Below are 12,124 nucleotides of genomic sequence, written 5' to 3'. Positions count from 1 at the left end.
AGTATAACGCGGTCCCACTCACTGCCAGGCAGGCCAGCACACTCAGTATAACGCTGCCTCACTCACTGCCAGGGAGCCCAGCACATTCAGAATAACGCTGTCTCACTCACTGCCAGGGAGCACAGCACATTCAGAATAACGCTGTCTCACTCACTGCCAGGGAGCACAGCACATTCAGAATAACGCTGTCTCACTCACTGCCAGGGAGCACAGCACATTCAGAATAACGCTGTCTCACTCACTGCCAGGGAGCACAGCACACTCAGTATAACGCTGTCCCACTCAGTGCCAGGATGCCCAGCACACTCAGTATAATGCTATCTCACTCACTACCAGGGAGCCCAGCACACTCAGTATAACGCTGTCTCACTCACTACCATGGAGCCCAGCAAACTCAGTATAACGCTGTCCCACTCTTTACCAGGGAGACCAGCAAACTCAGTATAAGGCTGTCCCACTCACTACAGGGAGGCCAGCACACTCAGTATAACGCTATCTCAATCACTACCAGGGAGCCCAGCACACTCCGTATAACGCTGTCTCACTCACTACCAGGGAGCCCAGCACACTCAGAATAAAGCTGTCTCACTCACTGCCAGGGAGCACAGCACACTCAGTATAAGGCTGTCTCACTCACTGCCAGGGAGACCAGCATACTCAGTATAAGGCTGTCTCACTCACTACAGGGAGACCAGCACACTCAGTATAACGCTATTCCACTCACTGCCAGAGAGCCCAGCACACTCAGTATAAGGCTGTCCCACTCACTACAGGGAGGCCAGCACACTCAGTATAACGCTATCTCACTGCCAGGGAGCCCAGCACACTCAGTATAACGCTGTCTCACTCACTACCAAGGAGCTCAGCAAACGCAGTATAACGCTGTCCCACTCATTACCAAGGAGCCCAGCACACTCAGTATAAAGCTGTCGCATGCACTACCAGGGAGCCCAGCACACTCAGTATAAAGCTGTCTCACTCACTGCCAGGGAGCACAGCACACTCAGTATAAGGCTGTCTCACTCACTGCCAAGGAGACCAGCACACTCAGTATAAGGCTGTCCCACTCACTACAGGGAGACCAGCACACTCAGTATAACGCTATCCCACTCACTGCCAGGGAGCCCAGCACACTCAGTATAAGGCTGTCTCACTCACTGCCAGGCAGACCAGCACACTCAGTATAAGGCTGTCCCACTCACTACAGGGAAACCAGCACACTCAGTATAAGGCTGTCCCACTCACTACAGGGAAACCAGCACACTCAGTATAACGCTATCCCACTCATTGCCAGGGAGCCCGCACACTCAGTATAACACTGTTTCACTCACTGCCAGGGTGCTCAGCACACTCAGTATAACACGGTCTCACTCACTGCCAGGGAGCCCAGCACACTCAGTATAACGCTGCCTCACTCACTGCCAGGGAGCCCAGCACACTCAGTATAACGCTGTCTCACTCACTGCCAGGGAGCCCAGTACACTCAGTATAACGCTGTCTCACTCCCTACCAGGGAGCCCAGCACACTCAGTATAACGCTGTCTCACTGCCAGGGAGCCCAGCACACTCAGTATAATGCTGTCTCACTGCCAGGGAGCCCAGCACACTCAGTATAACGCTGTCTCACTCACTGCCAGGGAGCCCAGCACACTCAGTATAACGCTGCCTCACTCACTGCCAGGGAACCCAGCACACTCAGTATAACGCTGTCTCACTCACTGCCAGGGAGCCCAGCACACTCAGTATAACGCTGCCTCACTCACTGCCAGGAAGCCCAGCACACTCAGTATAACGCTGTCTCACTGCCAGGGAGCCCAGCACACTCAGTATAATGCTGTCTCACTGCCAGGGAGCCCAGCACACTCAGTATAATGCTGTCTCACTGCCAGGGAGCCCAGCACACTCAGTATAACGCTGTCTCACTCACTACCAGGGTGTCAATCTTTTGGATGGCAGTCTCATTGGAGTCTCGCTCACTGGATGGCAGTCTCGCTCATTGGAGGGGCAGTCTCACTCATTGGAGGGGCAGTCTCACTCATTGGGAGAGCAGTCTCACTCATTGGAGGGCAGTCTCACTCATTGGGAGAGCAGTCTCACTCATTGGAGGGCAGTCTCGCTCATTGGAGAGCAGTCTCGCTCATTGGAGGGCAGTGCAGTCTCATTGGAGGGCAGTCTCGCTCATTGGAGGGCAGTCTCGCTCATTGGAGGGCAGTCTCGCTCATTGGAGGGCAGTCTCGCTCATTGGGAGGGCAGTCTCACTCATTGGAGGGCAGTCTTACTCATTGGGAGAGCAGTCTCGCTCATTGGAGGGCAGTCTCGCTCATTGGAGGGCAGTCTCGCTCATTGGAGGGGCAGTCTCACTCATTGGAGGGGCAGTCTCACTCATTGGAGGGGCAGTCTCACTCAATGGAGGGGCAGTCTCACTCATTGGAGGGCAGTCTCACTCATTGGAGGGCAGTCTCGCTCATTGGAGGGCAGTCTCATTGGAGGGCAGTCTCGCTCATTGGAGAGCAGTCTCATTGGAGGGCAGTCTCACTCATTGGAGGGCAGTCTCGCTCATTGGAGGGCAGTCTCATTGGAGGGCAGTCTCGCTCATTGGAGCGCAGTCTCATTGGAGGGCAGTCTCACTCATTGGAGGGCAGTCTCGCTCATTGGAGCGCAGTCTCGCTCATTGGAGCGCAGTCTCGCTCATTGGAGGGCAGTCTCGCTCATTGGAGGGCAGTCTCGCTCATTGGAGGGGCAGTCTCACTCATTGGAGGGGCAGTCTCACTCATTGGAGGGGCAGTCTCACTCATTGGAGGGCAGTCTCACTCATTGGAGGGCAGTCTCGCTCATTGGAGGGCAGTCTCATTGGAGGGCAGTCTCGCTCATTGGAGAGCAGTCTCATTGGAGGGCAGTCTCACTCATTGGAGGGCAGTCTCGCTCATTGGAGGGCAGTCTCATTGGAGGGCAGTCTCGCTCATTGGAGAGCAGTCTCATTGGAGGGCAGTCTCGCTCATTGGAGGGCAGTCTCGCTCATTGGAGGGCAGTCTCGCTCATTGGAGCGCAGTCTCGCTCATTGGAGCGCAGTCTCGCTCATTGGAGGGCAGTCTCGCTCATTGGAGGGGCAGTCTCGCTCATTGGAGGGGCAGTCTCGCTCATTGGAGGGGCAGTCTCGCTCATTGGAGGGCTGTCTCGCTCATTGGAGCGCAGTCTCGCTCATTGGAGGGCAGTCTCGCTCATTGGAGGGCAGTCTCGCTCATTGGAGGGCAGTCTCGCTCATTGGAGGGCAGTCTCGCTCATTGGAGGGCAGTCTCACTCATTGGAGGGCAGTCTCACTCATTGGAGGGGCAGTCTCACTCATTGGAGGGGCAGTCTCACTCATTGGAGGGCAGTCTCACTCATTGGAGGGCAGCCTCACTCATTGGAGGGCAGTCTCACTCATTAGAGGGGCAGTCTCACTCATTGGAGGGGCAGTCTCACTCATTGGAGGGGCAGTCTCACTCATTGGAGGGGCAGTCTCACTCATTGGAGAGCAGTCTCGCTCATTGGAGGGCAGTGCAGTCTCATTGGAGGGCAGTCTCACTCATTGGAGGGCAGTCTTACTCATTGGGAGAGCAGTCTCGCTCATTGGAGAGCAGTCTCGCTCATTGGAGGGCAGTCTCGCTCATTGGAGGGCAGTCTCGCTCATTGGAGGGGCAGTCTCACTCATTGGAGGGGCAGTCTCACTCATTGGAGGGGCAGTCTCACTCATTGGAGGGCAGTCTCGCTCATTGGAGGGCAGTCTCATTGGAGGGCAGTCTCGCTCATTGGAGAGCAGTCTCATTGGAGGGCAGTCTCGCTCATTGGAGGGCAGTCTCGCTCATTGGAGTGCAGTCTCGCTCATTGGAGCGCAGTCTCGCTCATTGGAGCGCAGTCTCGCTCATTGGAGGGCAGTCTCACACATTGGAGGGCAGTCTCGCTCATTGGAGGGCAGTCTCGCTCATTGGAGGGGCAGTCTCGCTCATTGGAGGGCAGTCTCGCTCATTGGAGCGCAGTCTCGCTCATTGGAGGGCAGTCTCGCTCATTGGAGGGCAGTCTCGCTCATTGGAGGGCAGTCTCCCTCATTGGAGGGCAGTCTCACTCATTGGAGAGCAGTCTCACTCATTGGAGGGCAGTCTCACTCATTGGAGGGCAGTCTCACTCATTGGAGGGCAGTCTCACTCATTGGAGGGCAGTCTCACTCATTGGAGGGCAGTCTCACTCATTGGAGGGCAGTCTCACTCATTGGAGGGGCAGTCTCACTCATTGGAGGGGCAGTCTCACTCATTGGAGGGGCAGTCTCACTCATTGGAGGGGCAGTCTCACTCATTGGAGGGGCAGTCTCACTCATTGGAGGGGCAGTCTCACTCATTGGAGGGCAGTCTCACTCATTGGAGGGGCAGTCTCACTCATTGGAGGGGCAGTATTATTGGTGTGATTTGCCATCTTTGCATCAGCCTGACTGGGAGATGCAGCCCCTGAAATGTAACCCCACTGGCCGCAGGGTACTCACCCGGAGAGCGGACAGTCTATGGGTCACTGTTTAAACTGTCACCAACGCTGAGTAACTGATACATTAACAGCAAGGCCGACCCATGTTTATCCTAAACACCTTTATTATAAATAGATCCGCACACCACACCCCCACCCCGTGCCTAAAAACAAAGTCCTCGTCTAATAAACAATATAACTTTGGGGTTTATTATTGGGGTGTCCGGTTTCTGCGCTCCGCCCACGTCTGTCCCATATAACAAGCTCGCCCCGATCTGCAGCACTAGTCAGCTTAAATCCCATAGCATCCCATAAAAGCCCCCAACCCTTTAAAGTTTTATTTGGGGTGAAAATGCAGAGAAACCGTAACGTCCGCGTTATATACACAGAATATACCTGCTTATAATTAGCAAGACCCCCGTAGAACGGCCCGGGGGGGGGGGGGGGGGGGAGAGAGAGGGGGCGTGTTTGTGACGTGTGCGGCAAAAATACAACTCGTAAATCAGTATATGTATAAAAAGAAATCCCGGTGACGGGCATAGGATTGTGAGGTAGCAACGAAGGTCGGCCATATTAAAAGTCCCCCGGAGTCTGGCAGGGCTTGCATGAGGACGCCCCCTGGGTGCTGAAGCAGGAAAGGGCGGGCGACTGGTGCTGGCCGAGCCCGTCCCGGGCTCACTTCTTACGGCCGCCCATGGCGAGGATGCAAATGAGTCCAATGATGAGGATGAACATGGCGAGGGAGAGAAGCACCGTGATTACCACCATCCCCCCGCTGCGCGCAAACACTTCCGGGGGCGCCGAGAGAACTGCGGGGACAGAGAGGGACACGTGTGTGTGTGTGTGTGGTACATGTTATATACATATGTATGCTACATGCGATATTACATGTTATATATATGTATGCTACATGCTATATTACATGTTATATATATGTATGCTACATGCTATATTACATGTTATAAATGTATGCTACATGCGATATTACATGTTATATATATGTATGCTACATGCTATATTACATGTTATAAATGTATGCTACATGCGATATTACATGTTATATATATGTATGCTACATGCTATATTACATGTTATAAATGTATGCTACATGCGATATTACATGTTATTTATGTATGCTACATGCCATATTACGTTACATATATATATATATATATATATATATATATATATATATATATATATATATGCTACATGCCATATTACATGTTATAAATGTATGCTACATGCCATATTACATGTTATTTATGTATGCTACATGCCATATTACATGTTATATATATATATATATATATGTATGCTACATGCGATATTACATGTTATTTAGGTATGCTACATGCCATATTACATGTTATACATATATATATATATATATATATATATATGCTACATGCGATATTACATGTTATAAATGTATGCTACATGCCATATTACATGTTATTTATGTATGCTACATGCCATATATGTATGCAACATGCGATATTACATTATATATATGTATGCAACATGCGATATTACATGTTATAAATGTATGCTACATGCGATATTACATGTTATTTATGTATGCTACATGCCATATTACATGTTATATACATGTATGCTACATGCCATATTACATGTTATATATGTATGATACATGCCATATTACATGTTATTTATGTATGCTACATGCCATATTACATGTTATATATATATATGTATGCTACATGCGATATTACATGTTATATGTGGTAAATGTGATATTACATGTTATATATGTATGCTACATGTGATATCCCATGTTTTATATGTATGCTACATGTCATATATGTATACGACATGTCATATTACATGTTATATATGTATGCTACATGTTATATGACATGTTATAGGTTTGGTACATGTGATATTACATGTTATATATGTATGCTACATGTGATATCACATGTTTTATATGTATGCAACTTGTCATATGTATACAACATGCCATTTTACATGTTATATGACATGTTATATGTTTGGTACATGTGATATTACATGTTATATATGTATGCTACATGTGATATCACATGTTGTATATGTATGCTATTTGTCATATGTATACAATATGTCATTTTACATGTTATATATGTATGCTACATGTTATATGTGTGGTACATGTGATATTACATATATATGTATGCTACATGTGATATTACATATATATGTATGTATGTATGCATGCTACATGTGATATTACATGTTATATATGTATGCTACTTGCGATATTACATGTTATATGTTTGGTACATGTGATATTACATGTTATATGTATGCTACTAGCAACAGTACATGTTATATGTGTGGTACATGTGATATTACATGTTATATGTGGTAAATGTGATATTACATGTTATATATGTATGCTATATGTGATATCCCATGTTTTGTATGTATGCTACATGTCATATGTATACGACATGTCATATTACATGTTATATATGTATGCTACATGTTATATGACATGTTATAGGTTTGGTACATGTGATATTACATGTTATATATGTATGCTACATGTGATATCACATGTTTTATATGTATGCTACTTGTCATATGTATACAATATGCCATTTTACATGTTATATATGTATGCTACATGTTATATGACATGTTATATGTTTGGTACATGTGATATCACGTTGTATATGTATACAATATGTCATTTTACATGTTATATATGTATGCTACATGTTATATGTGTGGTACATGTGATATTACATATATATGTATGCTACATGTGATATTACATATATATGTATGTATGTATGCATGCTACATGTGATATTACATGTTATATATGTATGCTACATGTCATCTGTGTATTATCTCTGGCACATGTGATAGTACATGTTATATATGTATGCTACATGTCATCTGTGTATTAGCTCTGGCACATGTGATATTACATTTTTTATAGGTATGCTACATGTGATATACGTATGGTACATGTGATATATGTATGGTACATGTCATCTGTATATTATCTCTGGATCATGTGATATTATATGTTATATCTGAACAGTATATGTTATCTATACATTATATCTGTATGGTACATGTGATATATGTTATATGTATGGTACATGTTATCTATATTATGTCTGTATATTACACGTTATCTGTATATTATCTCTGTATGGTACATAGGATATTACATGTTATATCTGCATGGTAAATGGGATATTTCATGTTACTGCTATGAAACATGTCATATTACATGTTAAATATGTATGGTACATGTTATCCATATAATATATATGCATGTTACATGTCACCTTTCTATCATATCTGTATATTACATGTATCTTTACATGTTATCTTTGCACCTGTATATCAATTGTAATCTTTGTATCTGTATGTTACATGTGATCACCTGTATGTTCCTGTGTTGTTTACATCTTACTGCGTTACATTTATGTTTGTTTTTACACACGTGTTACTGTGTTGCACACTGGTTTCTCTTACACCCATGCAGTTGCACATTGTTATACATGTTACATGTACACGCTTACATGTCACATGTGTGTATACTCACCATTCTCTGTGGTGAAGTTGAGGCTTTTGCTGGTCACATTAGATGTGTCTATAACAACATAATAGGCCCTGGAAGACACAGTCACATGTTAGCTTGGTCACACCTACATATATGTTATACTTAGTCCCATTATATGTAATTTCTCTTCAGAAGGACTTGGAGAGACTGGAAACTTGGGCAGGTAAATGGCAGATGAGGTTTAATACAGATAAATGTAAGGTTATGCATTTGGGATGCAAGAATAAAAAGGCGACTTACAAATTAAATGGAGATATATTGGGGGAATCCTTGATGGAGAAGGATTTAGGAGTGCTTGTAGACAGCAGGCTTAGCAATAGTGCCCAATGTCAGGCAGCAGCTGCAAAGGCAAACAAGATCTTATCTTGCATCAAACGGGCAATGGATGGAAGGGAAGTAAACATAATTATGCCCCTTTACAAAGCAATTTTGGGTACCAATCCTAAGAAAAGACATTATGGAACTAGAGAGAGTGCAGAGAAGAGCCACCAAATTAATAAAGGGGATGGACAATCTAACTTCTAAGGAGAGGCTAGCTAAATTAGAATTATTTACATTAGAAAAGAGGCGACTAAGAGGGGATATGATAACTATATACAAATATATTCAGGGACAATACAAGGAGCTTTCAAAAGAACTATTCATCCCACGGGCAGTACAAAGGACTCGGGGCATCCCTTAAGGTTGGAGGAAAGGAGATTTCACCAGCAACAAAGGAAAAGGTTCTTTACAGTAAGGGCAGTTAAAATGTGGAATTCATTACCCATGGAGACTGTGATGGCAGATACAATAGATTTGTTCAAAAAAAGGTTGGACATCTTTTAGATGGGAAAGGTTTTCAGGGATATACCAAATAAGTATACATGGGAAGGATGTTGATCCAGGGATTAATCCGATTGCCAATTCTTGGAGTCAGGAAGGAATTCATTTTTCCCCTTAATGGGGTTTTTTGTTTGCCTTCCTCTGGATCAATGAGTAAGTATAGATATAGGACAAAGTATCTGTTGTCTAAATTTAGCATAGGTTGAACTTGATGGACCTACGTCTTTTTTCAACCTCATCTACTATGTAACTACCATAAAGTATATGCAGCAAGTTGTACATGATCCTATGTATGTTATGTGTGCGTGTTCTGAACAGGTCTTTTATTGTATGATCTGACCCAGCAGGGATCACAGAATATCTACAATGGCGGCCATTTTTAAAGCACCCATCACATATCGGAGTGAGACACTGAATAATTTAGCAGCGAGGGATATTTTATGGTCTGGAATAGGCAGCGTCCTGGAGCCGGACACAAAGGCACGTGCGTGGGCATGCAGACACGCGTGAGACTCACGTGTAATTGGAGTTGGGCATAAGGTTGGTGACCTGGTAGCCCAAATTCATCATCTGCAGATTACCGGACAGAGAGTCCCCGACCACAACCACGTCACGTTTCATGCGGCACTGCGGGACCTGGAAGGAGGGAGCTACAGGGGACACGGAGCGTGCAGTAAGACAGTGCAGCGTGTGTCTAACACGCAAAGCGGCGCATATCTGTAACACGCAGAACAGTGCGTATCTAACATGCAGAGCAGTGCGTATCTAACACACAGAGCAGTGTGTATCTGTAACACACAGAGCAGTGTGTATCTGTAACACGCAGAGCAGTGTGTATCTGTGACACGCAGAGCAGCGTGTATCTGTAACACGCAGAGCAGCGTGTATGTGTGACACGCAGAGCAGCGTGTATGTGTGACACGCAGAGCAGCGTGTATGTGTGACACGCAGAGCAGCGTGTATCTGTGACACGCAGAGCAGCGTGTATCTGTGACACGCAGAGCAGCGTGTATCTGTGACACGCAGAGCAGCGTGTATCTGTGACACGCAGAGCAGCGTGTCACAGTGACTAACAGCAGTATGTTTCAAGCTTTGCATGTAGTGGGTGTGACTCATACCTTGTATTATAACATTGGCGCTGTTCTTGATGTTGAGTTCTGCGACCTTCCCCGTGTACTCACAGCCCGGCAGGGAGAGTAGCACAGACGTCGAGAGCGGATCGGAGGAGAGGGAAACGGGAAACTCTGTCAGAGAAGACAGGAGAATAATTATTCATGCAACCCTCGATCCCTGCATCGCTGGAATCCGTGCAGCTTCCCCAACAACGTGCAATACTCAGTACTCAGCAGTAGAGGGGGCTGCTCTATGCCTATTAATACTCCAATCTGCATTGTTACTGAGCCATACAGTAGTGGTACTGTTTAACCCCTTTAGTGCAAGAGGGGCCTGCTGTGCAATACAAAGGAGATATTGGGGCACAGCAGAGAGGGCCGTGAGGGCGGGTTATAGGGACGTTATTATAGTGGGAAATAATTTCATGAATAGGTTTTTGGTGTGTTGTACGTGGGACTGACTCATTAACCCATTAAACACGTCCCTGTCATTAGGTCACTTTGCTCCTACGTGGGACTGACCCTTTAACCCATTAAACACGTCCCTGTCATTTGGTCACTTTGTTCCAACGTGGGACTGTCCCTTTAACCCATTAAACACGTCCCTGTCATTTGGTCACTTTGTTCCTACGTGGGACTGACCCTTTAACCCATTAAACATGTTCGTCATTAGGTCACTTTGCTCCTATGTGGGACTGACCCTTTAACCCATTTCACACGTCCCTGTCATTAGGTCACTTTACCCCTATGTAGGACTGACCCTTTAACCCATTAACCACGTCCTTGTCACTAGCAATAACCCTTTAAAAAACGGGAGATTGTTGTTTTAGATTGTAAGCTCTTTGACCCTGTGACATTCAGTTACTGTTCTTTATATCTATCTTATCTCTACCTTTGTACTACACCGCGGAACATGCAGGAGCCATACAACTGTACATGAGCAATAGATTTTTAGATTGCAAGTTCTGCAGGTCACATAGGTAGTCTCTTAACTGTTACATATACGCCCATAACATATATTACCTGTGACTGTGCATGCAATGTCTTTATATATAATGTATAACCCTATTCATTTAATGTAACCGTGTATTTGTTATCCCAACGCTGTGCCCAGGACACGCGTGGAAATGAGAGGTAACTTGTATTACTTACTGCTCAGCTCGTGTGCCTGCAAGGAGGTCATTATCACACTGCATTCACCTCTATCCCGTTGTACTGCTCTACATCGTATGCGGGCGCCATATACCTATGCGCTGTTTAGCCTCATCATTTCAGATTGCGAGCTCTTGTGAGCACTGAGCAGTCCGGCTCTTGTTCCCACCGTTAAATAATGGATGCTTTCGACCTCGCGCGTCCGTTGTACAACGCTCCAGAATGTGCAGGTGCCATGGCAGTAATATTGACTATGTATCCCTCCCTCCTGTGTCCCCCAGACTTACGGGCAGCGGCGGCAGAGATAAGGAGGAGCGCGGTGACGATGCCCAGGTCCTGCATGGTGATAACGCTCTGTGACTTCACCTCTCACCCGTCTGCACACACAATGCCAGAGACTCAGAGTTACCTGCCCCCAGGTGAGTTTCACCTGCCCCAGGCCGGCCAATCAGAGCGCTTGGGGGGAGGAATGTGGACATGCTGGAAATTCGTCTTCCCCCCCCCCCCCCCACCTGGTCCTGCATGTATACAGGCACTTATATAAACAGTGCTGGCAGCGGCAGTGCCAACCTCCCCCTCACACACACTACTACTACACCATGTATACACAGTGCGGGCAGCGGCAGTGCCAACCTCCCCCTCACACACACTACTACTACACCATGTATACACAGTGCGGGCAGCGGCAGTGCCAACCTCCCCCTCACACACACTACTACTACACCATGACATGTATACACAGCGCAGGCAGCGGCAGTGCCAACCTCCCCCTCACACACTACTACTACTACACCATGACATGTATACACAGAGCAGGCAGCGGCAGTGCCAACCTCCCCCTCACACACATTACTACTACACCATGACATGTATACGCAGAGCAGGCAGCGGCAGTGCCAACCTCCCCCTCACACACATTACTACTACACCATGACATGTATACGCAGAGCAGGCAGCG

General features: G+C 46.4%; 1 protein-coding gene across 1 annotated transcript; it reads right to left on the bottom strand.

The window, feature by feature from the left end:
- Window positions 1-4,594: 4,594 nt before the first annotated feature.
- Window positions 4,595-11,582, bottom strand: UPK2 (uroplakin 2). Its single transcript, XM_075581485.1, has 5 exons — window positions 11,454-11,582; window positions 10,021-10,146; window positions 9,420-9,552; window positions 8,063-8,130; window positions 4,595-5,300 (listed from the first exon to the last, which is right to left on the bottom strand). The coding sequence occupies exons 1-5, from the start codon at window positions 11,506-11,508 to the stop codon at window positions 5,167-5,169; spliced, it is 516 nt and encodes a 171-aa protein (XP_075437600.1). The 5' UTR covers window positions 11,509-11,582; the 3' UTR covers window positions 4,595-5,166.
- Window positions 11,583-12,124: the final 542 nt, after the last annotated feature.

The sequence above is a fragment of the Ascaphus truei genome, unplaced genomic scaffold (assembly GCF_040206685.1).
Source record: "Ascaphus truei isolate aAscTru1 unplaced genomic scaffold, aAscTru1.hap1 HAP1_SCAFFOLD_1365, whole genome shotgun sequence".
Lineage (NCBI taxonomy): Eukaryota > Metazoa > Chordata > Amphibia > Anura > Ascaphidae > Ascaphus > Ascaphus truei.
This window is presented reverse-complemented; position numbering and strand designations above follow the sequence as displayed.